General features: G+C 40.6%; 1 protein-coding gene across 4 annotated transcripts in view; it reads right to left on the reverse strand.

Annotated features, from left to right (window-relative positions):
• NFIA (nuclear factor I A) overlaps positions 1 to 21,007 on the reverse strand; it is a 464,567-nt gene that overhangs the window by 105,876 nt on the left and 337,684 nt on the right. For all 4 annotated transcript variants that reach the window (XM_084637844.1, XM_084637843.1, XM_084637846.1 and 1 more), the window contains exon 4: positions 5,455 to 5,529. In XM_084637844.1, coding sequence (XP_084493970.1) covers positions 5,455 to 5,529 — 75 coding nt within the window. The remainder of the gene's footprint in view (positions 1 to 5,454; positions 5,530 to 21,007) is intronic.

Consider the following 21,007-nt stretch of genomic DNA (forward strand, 5'->3'; position numbering starts at 1 on the left):
ATGCCTCTAAGCTCCCAGCCTGCCAGTCTCTCCCAATCTCACCTCCTATACCCAAGCACCCCCGCTTACTTTCTCCTGGTTTGTTTTTCCTATTTACCCAGCCTCTGGAAGACTGAGCAGCAGGCTAGTGATTCAGTGGTAAAGCCCATTGCCGTGGAACAGAAGAAAGCTACAGGTGTGCCTGCCACCAAGAGGGTCTATAATTCTTGTTCAGTGGCTCAGATAAACCTAAATAAATATTATCATGACTGAGACCTATAGAAATGAGAGATTAGATTAGATCAGTGGTGCTCAAACTTTGTACTGGTGACCCCTTTCACACAGCAAACCTCTGAGTGTGACTCCCCTTATAAATGAAAAACCACGGTTTTATATTTAACACGATTATAAATGCTGGAGGCAACATGGAGTTTGGGGGTGGAGGCTGACAGCTCGCGACCCCCATGTAATAACCTCGTGACTCCCTGAGGGATCATGACCCCCAGTTTGAGAACCCCCGGATTAGAAAAAGGTACAATGTTAATTCCAAACATTTGTTTCCAGGAAGCTGACTTTTTGCTTAGCTTTTTCACCTCCCCACTCAGACTTGTATGGCTGATATAACAGCACTTTATTTGAGCCTCTCTGTCACACTGACATCTGACAACCTTGTTTAATAAATATGGCACATTATTATTACCCAACAATACCTAATGAGGAAATGCTGGAAACACTATGTGCCTCATGTTAATTTTAGATGACAGAAGCTAACAACAGACAACTACTTAAAACTCAGGGAAAGCATGTGTTTCTATTATCAAATTGAAAAAAAAATCATGAAAACAATAATGTCAAAAGGTGTAAAAGAAACAAGGCCATTTAGAGCTACAGTTGACGCAGAAGCCAAAATCTGCTTCTTCTTACGTAGGTGTAAATCTAGAATAACCCCATTGACTTCAGTGCAATTATGCTGATGTAACAAAAAGCAAAATTTGGTCTTTCCGTCTCAGCATGAGCATTCCTGTAGCATACATACTGCACAGCAAGAGGGTCAGTGACAGAGTAGCAGTCGGCCCTTGAAAATTCACACACATTTAAACACATTTAGAAAATTAATATTATTGAAATGTTTTTAAAACAAGCATTGTTTCGATTTAGAGCTGTATACAAAATGTGAGCAGTACTGCTGCTCTGCATCATTCATCCCCAAAACAGCATTCGTCACAACAGGGATTCGGCTGAGAATCACGCAACTTTCTTCCAAGAACATGCTCCTGGATCTCTCTGCAGCCTCAAGATCATATATGGAATATGACCTTAAGTGAAGCTGTCATAGAGCATGCTCAGGAAATCAAAGAAGGGCCTCACCACAGCGGACGAGCTTCCTCAAGCAGGGTGGCTTTTAAAGTTGCAGTGGCTTTTTAGAGAAATAAATATATAGACTGGATTGAGTGTATCTTGATAATTCAAGCTGCCAAGTTCTAATAAAAAAATCCTGGTGAATCTGGATTAGTGCTCTGCAGGGGTTGAGCTCTCCAGTGCCAAAGCAATCTGTGGACTAGTCTGGAGTAAAGCCACAAGTATATTTAAATAGCCCAGCAAGGTTTATTCTGAATAGCGCAATCTATCAGGCAACCTTACATGTCAGTTTAGGCACAACTCATAGCAGTTAATCATGGATCCTTTATGCTAAATCATTCCCTGAATGTTGGCATGCAAATTCACACTGACATCAATGGGATTTTGTGGGTAGAATCCACACTAGACATATCCTACTATGTGGGCTTGTCAGATCTCATAAATGAAACAGGGTCAGGCCCGGTCAGTATGTGTATGAGGCACCTCCATAGAAAATCCAAGGTGCCACCAGAAGTAGTGTTGCTAAGCCCGCAGTTAGTATTCTTTCTTCTCAGTCAGTACTGAAGGGATATCCTAGTAAGTGCTGGGGCACTGTGTTTTCGCGGAGGTGCTATTGTGAAGACAGGATATAAAACTGAGGTCCTGGCTGCATAGTGTAAGGGGACTGTTGCCCCCTTACTAACATTCAGTGGGGGTGTTTTAGTTGCTAGCTCCCAGTACTAAAAAGGGGGAAGGGTCGATGGGGAATCAGGACCCTGAGACTGACAGCCCCCAGGAACAATGGGGAGAGGCCAATTCTCCAGGTCAGCCTGAATGACAGGGCAGGCAGGCTAATCAGGGAGTCAGGAGGCCAGGGAGGTCCTGTCCTCCGTCCTCCATGTGGGCTGGACTTGCCTGGGTCAGACAGAATGGGGCTGAGCTAAGGAGAAACCAGGGGCCCAAGCTGAGCTGGGGAGCAGAGCTGGGCCATATCCAGAGAGAGCAGACCCTGTCCTGGGAGCAGAGCTGCAGCCCCAAAGCCAGAGGCACAGCCCAGAGAGAGCAGACTTGCCCTGGGAAGAAAGCTGCAGCAACCAGAGCCAGAGGGGCCAGCAAAGCAGCCCAGGAAGCAGGTCAGTGCTGGGAGCAGAGTCACAGAAGCAGCCTGCAGAGCAGACCTGTCCTGGGAGCAGAGCTGTAGCAACCAGAGCCAGCGAAGCAGCCCACGGAGCTGGAGGCAGAGCAGCAGGAGTAGCAGCAGCGCAGAGACAGAGCGGTGGAGCTGGGGCTGGAGCAGTCCAGAGCTGGGTGCAATGAGCAGCTGGGAAGAGCGAGGGGGACCCTGGGCAGTGGGCCCAGCACAGGGAGATGCCTCAGCCAAGAGGCTCTGCAAGCCAGGCTTGGATCGTAACCCCGACAGGGTGGGGGTGACACTGGGAAGAAGTGTCCATCCCTGCAGCACAGCCAGGGCCTGAGAAGAGGCCTGGGACTTACAAGGAACAGACTGTGAACGGCCCTGACATTCCAGAGACCCCGTTTGTGATGTTCCCTGCCACAGAGCGGGGTGATGTGTTTCCTTTAACCTTTCCCATTTTCCCTTATTCTTTTTAAAATTAATTGTTGATTAAATAACTTGCATTTGCTTTAAATTGTATGTAATGGTCAGTGGGTCAGAGAAGTACCCAGTGCAGAGAGAGTACCCTGGAGTAGGGACACCCTAGCCCCTGTCCTAGATGACCACAGCAGGGTTGGGGGTAGATCCCCTCAGGAATCCTGGGCCCAGCCTTGTTGGGATTACGAGGACGCTGCCAGACAGGAGAGTGGAAGGGGAGTCCTCAAGGGCAGGGAGACCACTGGGTAAAGGAAATGGGAGCGAGGACTCAGATCCTTTCGCTAGCCCACTTCACCAGGGTAGTGCAGAAGCCAGGAAAGTTCCCCACAATAGTGGGACTATTCCCCCGCTTACAATAGGGTCCTTAAAGAGACTATGTCACTTTTTGCATGAGCAAGGAGTGCAAGCCCTTGTGTCCTGGATACATAACAATTGGATAATTTTATTTTACCTCCCAAAATTTCCTTGGTAACTCCAATGGATGCAATGCTGTATTTTCTACTCTACCTTCCTGTATGTTTCCAAGCAATTTGTAAAGGGTGCTGTGTACATTCTAGCGACAGGGAGGGTGAGCCTCATAAATACAATTCATAATATGTTTGTAAAATTTGTTAGACACTGGGATCTTTGGTAAAAAGATTTATTGTTGTTATTGTTGTTATGATAAAATGTAATGGAAGATTAATAAGCATGAAATATGCTGGCTCCTAAACTCAGTCCCAAACTCTCTGCTATGGAGATCGGAAGTCAGGAGTGGTGAACCTAGTTACTTTCTAGCAACTGCATCTTGCAAACACATGAACTGGGGTTGACAGAAACCAGAGACAGCTATGATGACTAGTGCTCCTCCAGTGAAGATAAGATTATGTTAAATGTGGGATGTTTTAGAGGGAGAAAGGGTGGATTCCCTTAGGACTTCAAGAGCCTTTCCCCTTTACACCAAATTAAAACATCATAAAATGGAGCTATTCACATACAGGAGGAGATAACTTAGCTATTCCCAACACTGTTTATGTTAAACATCAATTTAGTGCACTATAATAAAATAATGAAGCCAGGATTTTCAAAAATTGGTGCCAAACATTAGGCTCCCAAGTCCATATTTGGGCACCTAAATACAGCGGCCTGGTTTTCAAACATACTGTGCACCTAGAACTCCCTCTGGCTTCACATGTCCTTGAAACAGCTTTTCCACAGGTTATCTGAGAAGGAGAGCGAGGAGAATTGCTTGGCTAAGGTCAGGGTACTCTTTTCTTTCTCAGTCTCCCATGCATACCTCTCTGATGCCTACACATCTCCTCCCCAACCCCCACTTCTAGTTTTTCAATAGGAAGCCAATTCAGTGCTCTGACTAGAGTGCTCTGATGTGTGTGTGTGTGTGCGGGGGGGAGATAAAGTAGAAAAACAGGGTGACCTTTCCTACAGAAACCCCATGGTTTTGACTCAAAAACGTGGGTTCTCTCCTAAGGCTGTCCCTGCCAGGCAGGGCCCCGGAAAGGCCAAAAGTTGGACTTGCAGGGCATATAAACAAGCTTTTAAACTTCCATGCTGAGAACCTGCATGCCGTGTTTTATCTCTGAGCATATTAAAGCAGATAAGCTGCAAGGTTTATATTGTAAACACAGTCCAATTGTTAACTACTGCAGTGCTAACTGGTGCTACTGTAATGCTGCAACATAGTTCGTCCTAGCTACAAAAATCCACAGCACCCTAGCACCGAGGGGCTGGTCTAGCTGTAATCGAAACAGAGGCACAGCTTCAAGAGAGGCTGTCCATGCTCTCTCCTTGGACTGTCTGGGTTATGTCATAGAAAAATACAATCAATGCACCTTTGATCAATGGAATGGGGTGGTGACAGGTACTCTTAATTCACTGTTGTTAGTGAGTATTGACAAGCTGGTAATGATCATGCTGCGGTGTGTCACTCATGCTGTGGGCATTAGCATTCTTTAAAGGTCAAAAAACAAATCCTTTAAAAAGGCAGAATTCCATACAATGAAGGTAGAATGCAGGCCTCACACAGTTAAAGCTGTATGCATTTGAGTAAGTGAGCCTCTTAGGGCTAACACCGGTATAGCTGTCCACATTATTAGCAAGTTCACCAACCTAAGGGTGTTAAAACAGCAGCCACTTCTGTACATACACATACATGTATATACGAAACTGGTGTATACGTAATTCCTGGCTCTTGGGCAGAGACGATGTCATTTTAAAAGATTAAAATTCATCCCTTAAGCTTTGAACCTACAAACTGATCCACCTGGGCACCTACACAGAATCTTAATATCTTCAGTAGGGTGCCACACTGGTGTAAGGATCCATCGGTTTGCAGAATCAGGATTTTATCATTTATTTTTAAAATATTTCTATTATTTTAACTTTCCCACTTAATTTAAAATGTGGAACACAATTAGTCATGTGTGGAGTGGAGGTAGAAGAGGGGACAGTCAGTTTCTGGGGTGGGGGGAACAGGAGGAAATGATAGTTATAAGAAACACAGGAAACAACAACAAAAGGATACTTACTCTGTGAGACTCTGACCAGCTCAGTCACACTGAAAACACCTGATGTGACAAAACTGTCCTGGAAGCCCAAATGTCCTACAGAACAAATAGAATGAAAGAATTTTGATGAGCGTTAAGCATTTAATGACAGTATTCTCAAATACTTTAGTTTCATTTAGATTTAAACTGTGACACCTAATTTCCCACTTAGCACAAATTATTATTTATGGAGGTGGGTAACTAGTCATACAGCTATGTAGGCTATTTTATGGTTTGTATCTGGAGGTTAAGAAAGCTAACATGACACATCAGCAGGGAGTTTTCTAGATGTTAAAGCATCTCAACAGGAAATCTGAAACAAAAGATGGTTAATATATGGTTACCTTAAATGACCCCTAACGACTTAACAACTGAAATTAAAATACTGTACCTAGGAATCAGACAGGACAGCTAAATTCTATAATCGTTTTAAACATTATTCTCTAAAGAAACATCTGATCAGGATTATCTACCCATTCATTCAAACAAAACAAGATTTAAAGATGTACTCTTCATTTTCTGAGGTTACACTAGGGAAATCTTAAAATAGCAGCTTTTTTTTTTTAAAAAAACCAAACCTTTAAAATGAATGCCTTTCCCATAAAGAAGAAAAATTCTAGCATTTAAAACAAGCTTTGCAGAAGAAAAAATAAATCTCTGCATAAGAAAAGCATTAACTTTAAGCCTTGGAATTTCTTTGAGACAGGGTATATGTTTCCCTGCCTGTTTCATTTGTGTAAGGCATGACTCTACATTTTATATCAAAATGTTGTTACACTTCACATAATGGTATTTTCCTATTTCTCTGAAAACATGTCTATCACCAAATGTTAATTCAATTTCATGGGCATAATCAATTACAAAGCAAGCAGCTTTCAAACTCAAAACCAAGTGCAAGTAAGTGTACATAGCTGGATTTACAGTTCATACAGTACATATCAGGACTTCAGTTAGAGGTCTGGAGCTAGCAGGCCAGGCTGACCTCTTGCTTTTGAAATCAGGGTCAAGGGAGAAATCTCCGGATAAAGGGATTATTAAAAGAACTGTAAAGTCGTATTTGTTCACAGGATAAGTGGCATACCTTTTAAGGTTGTCCTACTTAAAGTCACTGATTCCAATGCACGCACACACATATTATTGAATGTTTTATAGGGGCACCATCTGCCTTACATAGTTAACTGTCTCTCAGATACAGTATTATATAATTATATTTATACAGTACACTATACACTACTGGAATTATAATTTTGTGTCTATATGTCCCTCTATGTGTGTGTTTGTATTACATATGTACACAAATATATTCACAAATCTGTCACGATCCAATAGTTTACAGCTAAATTACTCAAATGTACTTGATGTTAAAACGTAACCCAAATAAATCTCTCAATCTACTAGCATGAATTTTTTTGAATTTTTGAGGGAAAGAAACTTTGAATATTTTAAGGACAGGTTTCAGAGTAGCCGCTGTATTTGCAAAAAGAAAAGGAGTACTTGTGGCACCTTAGCTCAAATAAATTTGTTAGTCTCTAAGGTGCCACAAGTACTCCTTTTCTTTTTGAATATTTTAAGTGCATAAAATGCCAAAGTAGAAACTGAGTGGTTTTTTTTTTCATTTTCTCAACTAAAAAGTAGATTTCAGAAAATTTATGTGATTGTGCCTGGCTCAGTTTGCATTTTTCAATAATAAAGTTCATAATTGCATCATTTTTCTTTTTAAAAGTGGGTAATTAGTCTAATAGAATATGTTCATTGGCAATTTCCTGAGTATTTTTAATATGAGAGTCTACTTTTCATATACTGCAGCAGATTTGTTTACTGGATTAAAAGATCTATGAATTAAAAATAATTCTCTTAGGTCCTCACTTCAATGGGACCACTCAGACACCTAAAGTTAAGCACATGCTTAAGTGCTTTGCTGGATAAGGGCCAGAATGCTCAGTACATGGCACCATCAAGCCCTTGGTAGGTCTGATAACAATGGACTACACTGGTTCTGCCTGTTGTATCCACTGGCACCTTTGTTTGCCTGACAGGCTGTAACAAAGGAGATCCTATTGCAATAATGGTTAGGGTGTGATTTAAAAATACACAAAAGCAAGAACATTCACAATGAAGGTAAAACATTGGGCTCATTCTCAAAGTGTTAGTTCACTCGTGAGTGTGTGTGTGTGTGTGTGTTTAGAGGACTGTAGGTGCGATTGAACAATAGTGCAAAGCCTGACAAGATTTTCAGTCTTAATTGGTGAAAATAAATATTTATCGGTTGAGATTTTTTAATTGAATTATACATTCATACATGATTAGGAAATCGGGGCCCTTACTCACACCATTCAAATCCTGACTCATATGAGCTGTTCTCTTGCATAGGCCCTGATCCTGCAATCTGATCCATGCATGCATAGATACGTAGTGCCCCACTGAGTTTAGTGGACTCCGTGCAGGCCTAAAGTTCTGCCTACATGATTCCGATTGCAGAACTAGGGCTTAGGTTTCTAAAATTGTGATGATAAGTGCAACAAAAAAGAGGAAAAAATGAAGGGAGCTCACCAAACAAATGACAAAGGAATGGCCAGGACATAGTATAATTAACAAGAAAAGCTGTAAAAATGTAATTTTTTTGTGCCTGCTAAAAAAGGGCAAAATGGAAAAATGTCTTTCAGAGACACTGTATCAATTTGGCTGTTCCACTTAATTGTGAATAAGAAAAAAAATTAGGTAAAGTTATTAAGTAATTCCAAAAGCAGATGTTAGCATTAAAAGATCCTTAATTGAAAAGAGGATTAAACATCCTAAAGTCTGCAAGATTTATTTCTAATGCAGCGCTTTTCTGAAATATATGCAAAATTATACTTTTGTTAAATACCCCTAAGATAGGAAGTTGAAATTGCTGTACATGAACTGGTTATCTCTCCAGGTTTGTACCTCAATCATATTTGGGTAGTAAAGCTGGTGTTTAAAATGAGGAGTAGATAATCCTTATTCGATTTACCAAAAACTATTCATTCACTGAAGTTCTATGCATAAACTATGGCACTTGGACACCTAAGATAGGCCCTGATGCAGCAAAGCCCTAGAGCATACGCTTAACTGTAAGCATGTGCTTAAGAAAAGCACATGCTTAATTAAATGCTTCGCCAAATAGGGATGGGCTTACTCAAGTGCTTAAACTTAAACAGGTGCTTAAGTGCTTTCCTGAATCAAGGCTTTATGTCCAAAGCAACTCCCACTGAAATTAGTGGGAGTCTTTCCATTGATTTAAATCGGAGTTGGATCGGGGCATGAAAGAATAAACCCTAGGTTTCAGTACTTCGCTGTAAGTCAGATTTATGGGGATGATAATTTTTTTCTGGAGGAAGTAAGAAAATAATAAAGTTAGCTGAATAAGGTATATAATAATACCAATCAGTAAATAGGTTTCAGAGTAGCAGCCGTGTTAGTCTGTATTCGCAAAAAGAAAAGGAGTACTTGTGGCACCTTAGAGACTAACAAATTTATTTGAGCGTAAGCTTTCGTGAGCTACAGCTCACTTCATCGGATGCACAAAAGCTTATGCTCAAATAAATTTGTTAGTCTCTAAGGTGTTAGTCCTTTTCTTTTTGCGAATCAGTAAATAGTATCTTAGTACCTAGTACACTCTTGGTATTATACAAATAATATGCATACATAACACCACCACCACAGTAAAAGCAATTCACTTTAGCTTGATGGTGACAGTGTAATTATGTAAAATGTAATCCTATAAATTACATTTTCTTCATTTTGGGTTCAAACATTACCCCAATAATGTAGGAGCGAAAACAAGTCTACGTTTAAGGAACCAAATTCTGATCTTCCATCATGTGATGGGGCGTCCACCCCACAGAGGGTTGAAAGGGATTAAGGTGGCCAGGCAGGCCAATTAACTCCACCAGGTGCACCTGGAGGAGGAGCCAGGGAGCACACCACTAATTAGAAGTAGGTTCAGCGGGGCTGGAACAGGCAGGGCCAGTATAAAGCCCTGGAGCTGTGAGCATCAAGGAGGCTGTATGAAGGCAGGGAAGCAGGCTGCAGTTACTCCCTGTGCGGAAGGAGTTGGGAGCCTGGCCAGCCGAGAAGCCCAGGAAAACATCAACAAGGGGTCAGACTGTGTAGAGACCATGGCTACTTGTTATAGGGTCCCTGGGCTAGAACCTGGTGTAGAGAGCGTGCTTGGGTTCCCCTACCAGCCAATGGGGAGTGGCAAGGGCATTGGAGATGCCAGCCATCCAGAGGGTCTGGAAGGACTTTGAATTCTCCAGAAGGGGAGGACCTTAGTGACCTGGCCAGAGGGCCAAGCCATGAAGAGGAAATGGCAGATCTGAGAGTGAGTGGGGCCACACGGCGAGACAGGATGAGGCAAGACATCACCAGAGGGCGAGCATAAGCCTGGCGGAGCTAATTCCCAGGACGGCCAGCAGGAGGTGCTGCTAGCGATGAGTGAACCCCCTGACATACCAGTTATGTGCAAGTCCATTTCCACTGACCTTAACATAGTTTTCCAGTTTTACACTGGTGAATGTGAGATCAGAATTAAGCCTCAAGGTCTCATTCCATTTGCTCTGTGTTATTAAGTGAATTCATATAAAGATTGAGTCAATGGAGGCTTTGTGTGTACAAAAGCCAACTACATTGCCTTCCAATATTTAGTGTACATGGAGAGTCACCTTTGTATTCCTAATTAATGCCCAGGAAGGGAGTCTCAGATGTAGGAAGATTACAGATCAAGCACTTGCATTGTAGTTTGAGAAAATCACAACTGAAGCATTTACTTTTATCTGGAAATATAGTAAGCTCATCAGGTCACTGTTCCTTAACCACATACCAAAAAATGTTTTCATTGTACTAATGTTCAAAGTGTTACTGCTGTTTAAAAAGTTTCCCTTATATTATTAATTATTATTCTTATTATTTATTAAATGATTATATAGTGCCATAAGTGTATGTGGTGCTTTGCAAACAAAGCATGTTCTCTGTAATTTGAACAATAATATACCGTGAAAGAGTTAATCCGCTGAAGATGAAAAAGTCCAAATTCAGTTCTTTCACTTGCACTGGACAGTTTGACGACGTATTATAGTATTAATTTGAAGAAACAGCTTTCTGGGAAACTTTGATTCACTATCAGTATTTTGAAATTACGAAACAAGTTCCTATACTAGGACTGAAACAATTTATAAAGCCCTATTCATGTCAAGCATCTTACTGTACATAACCATCTTAAAACCTTAAAATAGTAATAATCAATTAGGGCTTCAAGCCTATTATCTTAACCAAATGCCTGACTAAAAAGGAAATCCCTCTCCACTCAAAGTGCAATTTGATTCCTCTTGGTTCTATCCTCCACCTAGATAACCCTCTGTTTCACAAAGTGTTGAGTAACTAATTAATATTGCTTAGAATATACACATCTGTACACCAGTGCAAGGAGCCCCGGTTACAAAATGGAGGAACTGGAACTACTGGTGCAGGAAGTGAAACCAGGTATCAGAGGGACAACGGAAACATGGTGGAACAGTAGTCATGCCTGGAGTACAGGCACTGAAGAGTTTGTGCTGTTCAGGAAAGACAGAAATAAAGGTAAAGGTGGTACAGAAGCATGTATATTAAGGATGAGGTAGGAAACTGTAAAGAAATTAGAAGTGATGGAATGGATAAAACAGAATCTGTATGGGTCAAAATCACTTTGGGGGAAGAAAGCTAGCACTGGTTCCACTGGGATTGTCCCTGGGTTATGCTACAGACCCCCCAGGATCTGATATGGATATGGATATATATCTCTTTAATATTCTAGTGAACTGAATACTACTGGGAATGTTGTGATTATGAGAGACTTTAATTTCCCATATACAGATTGGAGGACAAGTGCTATTTATAATAGTTGGGCCCAGATATTCCTGGATGTGATAGCTGACAGATTTCTTCACTAAATAATCACCGAACCAACGTGAAATGACGCAATTTTAGATTTACTATTGGTGAGTAATGAGGACCTCATAGAAGAAGTAGTTGTAGAGGACAACCTTGATTCAAGTTTCAGAGTAACAGCCGTGTTAGTCTGTATTCGCAAAAAGAAAAGGAGTACTTGTGGCACCTTAGAGACTAACCAATTTATTTGAGCATGAGCTTTCATGAGCTACAGCTCACTGCAGAGACTAACCAATTTATTTGAGCATGAGCTTTCGTGAGCTACAGCTCACTTCATCGGATGCAGTGAGCTGTAGCTCATGAAAGCTCATGCTCAAATAAATTGGTTAGTCTCTAAGGTGCCACAAGTACTCCTTTTCTTCTTGATTCAAGTGATCATGAGCGAATTCAGTATAAACTAAATGGAAGGATAAACAAAAATAGATCTGCAACTAGGATCCTTGATTTAAAAAGGGCACATTTTAAAAAATTAAGGGAATTAGTTAGGGAAGTGGACTGGACTGAAGAACTCAAGGATCTGAATGTGGAGGAGGCTTGGAATTACTTTAAATCAAAGTTGCAGAAAGCATCTGAAGCCTGCATCCCAAGGAAGGGGAAAAATTCGCAGGGAAGGATTGCAGACCAAACTGGATGTCCAAGCATCTAGGTTATTAAGAGAAAGCAGAAAGCCTACAAGATATGGAAGTTGTGATGGATTGGCTATGCCTTGGAGGTCAGAAGGGTAGGGAAAAAATGAGAACTGACAAAAGCCAAGCAGAATTAAGCCTCACAAAGGAAATTAAAACCAGTAGCAAAAGATTCTATAGCCATATAATTAAAAAAAAAAAAAAAGGAAAGAAAAAGTGGGACCACTAAGCACTGAATATGGGGTGGAGATTAAAAGTAATCGAGGCATGGCCCAACACCTACATGCATACTTTGCCTCCATTTTTAAAAAGGGTAATAAGGAGCTTAGGGGTAGTGTTAGGGTGGCTAATGGAAATGAGGATATGGAAGTAGAAATTACAGTATCTGAGGTGGAAGTCAAACTCAAAACAGTTTAACGGGACCAAGTCAGAGGGCCTAGATAATCTCCATCCAAGAATATTAAAGGAACTGGCACATGAAATTGCAAACCCAATAGCAAGGATTTTTAATGAATCTGTAAACTCGAGGGTTGTGCCCTATGGCTGGAGAATTGTTGATATAGCACTTATTTTTAAGAAAGGGAAAATAAGTGATCCAGGAAATTACAGGCCCATCAATTTGACCTCCATTGTATGCAAGGTCTTGGAACAAATTTTGAAAGCGAAAGTAGTTAAGGACATAGAGCAGGGATGTCCGAGCTGCATGCAGCTCTTTTACAGTTAAAGTGCAGCTCACGGAGTGCCTAGCCCCCCATTCTCTACCTACCAGACTGGGGAGCGGGGGAGCTCAGGGAATCTGCCCTGTAGCAGGGTGGTGGGGCTAGCGGCTTTGGCCCCGCAGGAGGCCCCTGCCAGGGCTCGGGGGTTTCATCAGGAGTGGGGCTGAAGCCACAAGCCCTGGCAGGCATACCCAGCTCTCCAACTTCTAAGAATTGTCGTATGCGCCTGTGGCTCAGAGGGTCAGTAAGTTTGGCCACCCCGACATAAAGGTAAACAGTAAACTGGGATAAAATACAACACAATACAAAAGGGAGATTGTGCCAGACTAACCCGATCTCTTTCTTTGAGCAGATAATTGATTTTTTTTTTATGCAATAGATCTAATCTACCTGGATAAGGCATTTGATACAGTTCCACATGGAAAATTATTAGTTAAATTGGAGAAGATGGGGATTAATGTGAGAACTGAAAGGTGGATAAAGAACTAATTAAAGAGGACACTACAACGGATCATACTGAAAGGTGAACAGTCAGGATGGAAGGAGTTTACTAGTGGAATTCCTCAGGGATCGGTCTTGGGACCAGTCTTGTTTATCATTTTCTTTAATGACCTTGGCACAAAAGGTGGGAATATACTAATAAAATTTTGGAGTGACTCAAAGTTGGGAGTTATTGCCAACACTGAGGAGGACCCGAATATCATAAAAGATCTGGACAACTTGAAAACTGGACTAAAAGAAATGGGATGAAATTTAATAGTGCAAAGTGCAAGGTCATAAATTTAGGGACTAACAATGAATATTTTTCCTATATGCTGAGGATGTATCAGATGGAAGTGACAGGAGGAGAAAGACCTGGGTGTCTTGGTTGATCACAGGGTGATTATGAGCCATCAATGTGATGTGGCTGTGAAAAAAACTAATGCACTCCTAGGATTTATCAGGTGAGTTATTTCCAGTAGAGATAGGGAAGTGTTATTACCATTATAAAAGGCACTGGTGAGCCCTCATCTGGAATTCTGTGTATAATTCTGGTCTCTCATGTTTAAGAAAGATGACTTCAAACTGGAATAGGTGCAGAGAAAGGCTACTAAGATGATCAGAAGGCACTCAAGAAGCTTGGCTTCTTTAGCCTAACCAAACGAAGGCTGAAGGGAGATAAGATTGCTCTCTATAAATACATCCAAGGGATAATGACCAGGGAGGGAAAGTAGTTATTTAAGTGCCAATGTTGACACAAGAACAAACTACAAACTAGCCATCAGCAAGTTCAGGTTCAAAATTAGAGGAAGGTTTCTAACCATCAGAAGAGTGAAGTTTTGGAACAGGCCTTCCAAGGAGAGTAGTCAGGTGAAAAAACCTAACTGGTTTCAAGAGTGAGCTTGATAATTTTCTGGAGGGGACGGTTTGATGAGATTGCCTGCAATGGCATGTGGCCCATCTGGGACTGCTAGTAGTAAATATCCCCAACGGCCAGAGATGGGACTATAGACAGGGAGGTCTCTGAGTTACTACAGAGAATTCTTCCCTACATGTCAGGCTGGTGGGTTGAGATGCTCAGGGTCCAGCTGATCACCATACATGAGGTTGGGAAGGAATTTCCCCCCAAGTCAGATTGGCAGAGACTCGAGGTTTTTCACCTTCCTCTGCAGTGTGGGGCATAGGTCACTTGCAGGTTTAAACTTGAGTAAATGATGGATTCTCTGTTATTTGAAGTCTTTAAATCATGATTTGAGGACTTCAGTAACTCAGCCAGAGTTTAGAGGTCTATTAAAGGAGTGGGTGGGTAAGGTTCTGTGGCCTGCTATGTACAGACTAGATTATCACAATGGTGCCTTATGGCCTTAAAGTCTGTGAGTTTATGAGTCTGTATCACCAACCACTGACACCTTGAAAGACAAAATAATTGAGAACTCTCCTCACCAGACTGCTCAGTGGATTAACTTTTATCTAACTGTATTGTGGTGTCAGGATAGGTGTGGTAGAACTTCGGCTTGATCCTCAGTCATGTTCTTTCTCGCAGCAAAAGCAAACAAATAAAAGGAAGGATAGAACATATATACATCAAGTGATATCTTCATATAAGGTGTTTATGCTCTGCAAGTCTTGTGGAGACTACACATCCCAGCATGCAATTCTCCACCTTCACCTGAATACCCTCTACAGTCAAGATGGACCACTGCATTCTGGGACCTGTAGTCTATATGGACCACAGTACTCTATGAAAAATAAAGGTGACTGTAATCCATTTTATTTTTTAACACTATAGTCTGCACTGGACCACTGCATGCAACTCTGGTTAATGCTAACCCGAGGGATCAATTTTATTTTTCCTCATACAAAATATGTTCTGTAAACCCATAAATTATAAACTTTAAAAGATGGCTCCATTAAATCTTTAAAATAAATGACTTTTTAAAAAAGAGTTCAAACTACAAATTAGCCATGATTTTAATTCTGATACAGAAATCTCATTTTTCCCCTTTTTCTACTTGCACCCTTCCAGCCCCAGCCTTGTTTTGGCTACAGTTACTTCTAAGTTTAATTTTATTGTCATAGCAATAATTAACCATGGTTATTTTATTACACAGTCAAATGACATATTTCCTTACAAAATAAATGCTAGGCCACAAGTCCCCTATGTCATTATTCTTTGAAGCTTGCCTACTCAGCTTTAGCACAGAGTTTTTAAGAAGCACCAGAAAATTCTTTGTGGAATGTAACAGAATGAATTAGACCGTCCAGGGCATGTCGTGTTAGTACAATAGAGGAACACTTTTAAGACTTTAAAGTCATGTAATACAATTCTAGGCTGGATCTTTCTTGTTGAAAAAAGTAGAATGGGAGTGACTGAAAGAGAAAAGGGCCAATATTTGACAACAGAAATCAGCATAACCTTTTAACAGCAGCAGTCATGGATGACTGCCCTTTGACCCTGAGAGATTATGTGGGATTTCAATGACAACAGCTGGAAGTGAGCATGTGTGAATAGAAAACACAGATCTGAGGCCTAATACAAAAGACTGCAGAATCCCTGCCCAGATCAGAGTGTTGATTAGAAATTGTTTCCTGGTCCTGGCTTAATAGAGTGTGATAATGAAAGTTTTGTTAACCCTTCACACGATGCAAAATCACTGATGAATTGTGGGGGATTTTCAACTCCAAAATTCCTGAATTGAACGGAAGAGAACAGTATGGTTCCATAAAACTTCTTGATATTGTGGGCCAAGCTGAAACACCCATACTCAAACTTGGTCTGTGCGGAGTCCCACTGGTTTAATGGGATTTGAGGGCTTGATCCAGCATCCACTGATGAGAGTGGAAGGATTCTCATGATGTTAATGGGCCCTACACTTGACAAAAGGTCCTATCCAATGTAAGGGTTTGCGAATTGAGTAATATTGGGGTTTCCTCACTGAGGCCTGTGAATTTGGCAACTCTGGTTGCAGCCAGTGTCATATTCCATAAGAGATGCAGGGGAGTTCATGGTGCTTGTAGTCTCTAGGAGCTCCAGTCATAGATCGAGACTTCTGGTGCTAAGCACTGTACAAATACAGAATGAAAAGACTGTCCCTGCCCCAAAGAGCTTACAGTCTGCCTGTAGAATGTGCTCAGTATTTCACAGGATCACTGCCCAATGAAAGACCTGCAAGTCCATGTTTAAGAACCTGTGAAGCCCTGCACCATGGAAACAAGACAGTTTGTCCTGGTGTTTTATTGCCTAAAATTATTACAGAGGTCATAGACACTTTTTCTCTAACTATTTAACAAATAGATACAATTTTTGTGATAATGAAAACTATTAAGAAAAATCACAATTTCAGTAAACAAATTCTCAACAGTTACTACTGTCTAGGGCCCTACATCTCGGAAAACAACAGATGTCTTAAATTAGCATATTTATCTGTTTCAGGTCTTCAATCCAAAAAGGAAATGTTAAAAAAAAAAGAGCAAATGTCATAAATGGTCATATTAATTTGGCAGCTGATGAGATAATATGCTCCTCAGACCCTTTCAAAGTAAATGAGATGAAATCTACATAAGGATAATCATTTTGGAATATTTATGGCATCTGACAATAAAGAGTAATAAAAAGAAAAGCCTCCCCCTTGCAAATAATAATATTAAGGAGTTATTTATCTTCATTTCTTATCTAGGTTGGTTACAACAACAACTGTGATCTCCTAGGTCTCTGCAGTGATATTACATATTCAGCTTTATTGTCCCAAGACTGGCTCAGTGACTGAGTGAACACAAAAAGGGACTATGAGGTAATCCTGGGCAGACTGATGAATAACTGCTTTTTTAAGTGGTTGGTGATGCCATGTGATGCCACAGAACACTCAGGATGCTTGGCACTGGTAAAATAGTACCTGTGTGCGGGTGGGCGAAATGGAAGAGAAGGGGTACTGTCACGTTCAGGCTGATGTCCCTGGTATGAAGAAATATGGCAAGGGTACTTTAACCCCATAGTCTCAAAAGAAGCTGCTGTTCCCTTTCAAGATGGGAAATGTCACTTAGTCTGTAACTCATGATATCATGTTTCATGTCAATTGATCATATTTTGGTTTTATGTTGATATTCCAGATACAGTTTGAAAACACTGGTTTCCACAAGTAACACCAGATCCTGCCAATTATTACTCATGTGAGTATTCCTCACTCACCATGGGCCCAATCTTGTTCTTACTAAAGTCAATGAGAATTTTGCCATTGACATCCACAGGTGCAGGGTTGGGCCCTCATGGCATCCTACTGACTTCAGTGTAACTATTCACATCCATGAATAAGAGTTTGCAGGATAAGGATCTGGAAATGTAGGCCATAAGAATAATATAAGGCCAAATTCTGGTTTAATTTAAACTGATGTTAATTCAGAGTAACTTCACTGATTTCACTACACCAACTCAGATCAGAACTGGACCTATATTATTGTTTGCATCAATATTACTGGGGGAATTACATTGGTAGGCACTGGGTGTACAAGACCAACATGAAAATAACCTGAAAGTTATTTAAAAATGGTTTGGAACATTTACATATTCAAAATAATCAAGAAGTGAAATAGGCACATTTGTTTCAACTCCTTGTTTATAGCACTGCAGCCCCTCCCTCCTTTAAATCTTCCTCTAACCATAGTGATGTTTATTGAATACCTGTCATTTCTCCAGCAGCATGTGCCAACAGCAGCTCACCAGTGCCAGGCTGCATGAAAACCCTTCTGTTTCCTATTCTCCAAGGGGCTCCATTAGATCAACTACTCACCATACCCAATACACTGAAACCCATAAATTTGCAAATACTGCAGTCAAAATTCTTAACAGAAAACTGCACCCATTTTGCCCAGCACAGCATACTGAAAAATCACACGGTGAGAAGCATTTCTCACCATGTGTAAACCGTCAATTTGATTTGAAATTAAAATTTTTGATTAACACGAGCATTTCTGAGCCTCTTGCTGGCAGCAGCCCTATTGCTGAAAAGTGACATGATTTGTGACACACATGCTGTACAGAAGTCCCATGCCAGTGATTGTTAAACCCATTTTCATTCTGCTTTAATACTGGTATGGCACTCAGGAAAAGAATATAAATATTCAGGGGGAAATGGAAGGGGGGGTGCTGTTAAATGCTAACGTTCTTTTTCTGGGTGGCAAAGCAGTATTAAAACAACATGGAAAATGGCATGGGGGTCCTATAAGCCACAAGTCCTGTCTCTTTTCAGCAATAGGGTCCATCAGCAGGAGGCTAAGAAAAGTCCATATTAAGTAGAAAACCTTATTTGAACTCTCCTTGACATTTCATTTCAGTGGGAGATGCTTTTTGCTAATAAATGCTGATGGGCTATACAGATGGGTGTAGCTTCATCCTAATTCCGCTGGCAACTCCAGCATCAAACCATGATCTCTCATGTGCCATAGGCATGATATTCTAGCTTCCATACTAGCCTATGCTATTTTCTCCTGTTTAGCTTGTTCTCCAATGATATAAATGCTGGATAGATGAATACTTAAAGCAGAAGAAACTTTTGTGATTATTAAGATTTTTGTGATTGTTAAGATTTTAAAACCCTGGAATCTGTTCTTGCAATCACTACAAATTAGTGAGGAAGATTTTCCTGAGTGTAACAATCTGTAAAGTGAGCATAAGAAAATTAGGACATTTGTGTTGACCTTTTTTTCAGGTCTTTGAAATTCTCATATAAAAGATAAAAGTACATTGGGGATTTTTGCAAACGTATGGCAGTGTTGCTACCGCTAGTGTCTGACTCATCTGTGACACCTGTATATTTTTCAGGGTAGAGGATTTTTTTCCAGTACTGTAGTGCTCTGAAGAAGTTTATCACTAAACAAGTGTCAATAAGATTCATTTTCGAGCAAAAAAGCAGCTTTGATTATTTCTACCCTCATTTCTCAACTCCAAACAGTGTCTCACATTGAACGCTCAGCTTTATTAGACTGTTTATTCCTGGTAAACATAGAGCAAATGCTACTTGGTAAAGTAATACAAACATTAGAAACATCTTGTAATTATTAAAAATAACAAACACTTTGACTGATGAATGAAATACTGGGATATTTCAGAAGTCCTGGGGAAAAGTTCCTGGGGCACTAGAAAACCACCGATGAAACCCTGACCCCATTTAAGACAACGGCCAAGCTCAGAATTTCACCCCATATGAAAAACCAGCACAGTAAAGATTTGATGAAACCATCACATATGGTCTCTATAGACATCTAGGTTCTTTTAAATAAAGCCTGTTTCTAAATATCTAGGTTACTGTGTTGCCTAAATATACAAATAAACCCAGGAATAGTGTAATTATTTTAGGACCTATAAAAAACCACCAAGTTTTATACTCCCTCATTTGGTGGTAGCTAACTATATTCCCATAGTTTATATCATCATAAACAACATGCTGCAGCGCTATATTGACACAATTGATAAGGTCTGGAGTTGGGTTACGGGAGTTCAGGACAGTGAGATCAGAAAAAATTAAGAGAAAATGAAAGCTGGTCCAAGGTTTTTTAAAATTAACAGTGAAGGAAACATACAGCTAACCCATTTGTTTACAATAGATGGCAGAATTTTTTCAGATAAATACAACGCGAGTGAGCAATCACCATACTTCAGGTGAAGCCAGGGCAGGAAACTCCTTCTGCTCCCAGTTAGTTTTATACTATTGGTACATACTCTTGGGTCTCATGAACTATTCCCGCTTCGCTTCTCTGCTTAAACCCATCTCCCTCAACACCAGTACTACAGTGAAATAAATGCTACTGTGACACCACAATGATAGACGTTTTAGAAATACCTGCAGTAGATTCAATAAAATTAAAAAGCACCTCTGGAAGATGGGCATTTGAAATGGAAACTAGGTCACATGGTCAGCCAACCCCACATCTCCCATTGCATTTCCACTTTATTCAACATGATTATTTATGTGTTATGTGCTGACATGGTGCACCACACTGTACAAAAGTGTCAAAACATTCACTGATAATAAAATCTATATGAAATATAGCGCTGGATTTATCTGCCGTTGTCACCAGTCCAGTCTTCAGAGTTGCCTTTCCAAAAGGCTAACATTACTGTCATACTCTTTACACTGATGATAATTATTCCTTATACTCTGAGAAGGGTGTCCCAAAGAACAATAGATTGCCTGTAGCAAACCACTTCCACCAGGCTTATATACCCATCTTCCTTGGAATACAACAAAAACCTTTCCCGTATAAGAATGACACACTCAACACTAAGGCTTAGTTCTACCCCTAAATCCTTACCAACTACCTCAAAATATAGGAACGTAATAAAATAACAAACAAAAATCCTACCCCAAGCCGAGTTCTGACCCTGGAAAAGGAGACATGCTAGAGATTCCATGAATTTCACTATGGACTTTGCTATTTCTATTGATGGAAGGCTGATAGTATTGTGCTGGGTGGCAGTATAAAACTGCCAGACCTCTATAAGCAAACAAAAAGGGACTTCATTCACAAGGCTCTTTACATTTCCCCCAATGAGTGTAGTTTAAAACAGAATCTCTTCATTAAACTTTATAGCCCAAAAATATCAGAATTTTTCTGGTCTTTCTTTGCCTGCATTATTGGAACCGAGAAATAAACGGGAAAAATAATGACTGGTGAATTTTTGGAAGATTTGGAGTTCAATTCTGAATGGATGAGATCCCAGCATTGCAGATTCTTATCTCAACTGTAACTGGAAAAGCGGAACCTCTTAGG

The sequence above is a fragment of the Lepidochelys olivacea genome (assembly GCF_965140295.1).
Source record: "Lepidochelys olivacea isolate rLepOli2 genome assembly, chromosome: 8".
Lineage (NCBI taxonomy): Eukaryota > Metazoa > Chordata > Testudines > Cheloniidae > Lepidochelys > Lepidochelys olivacea.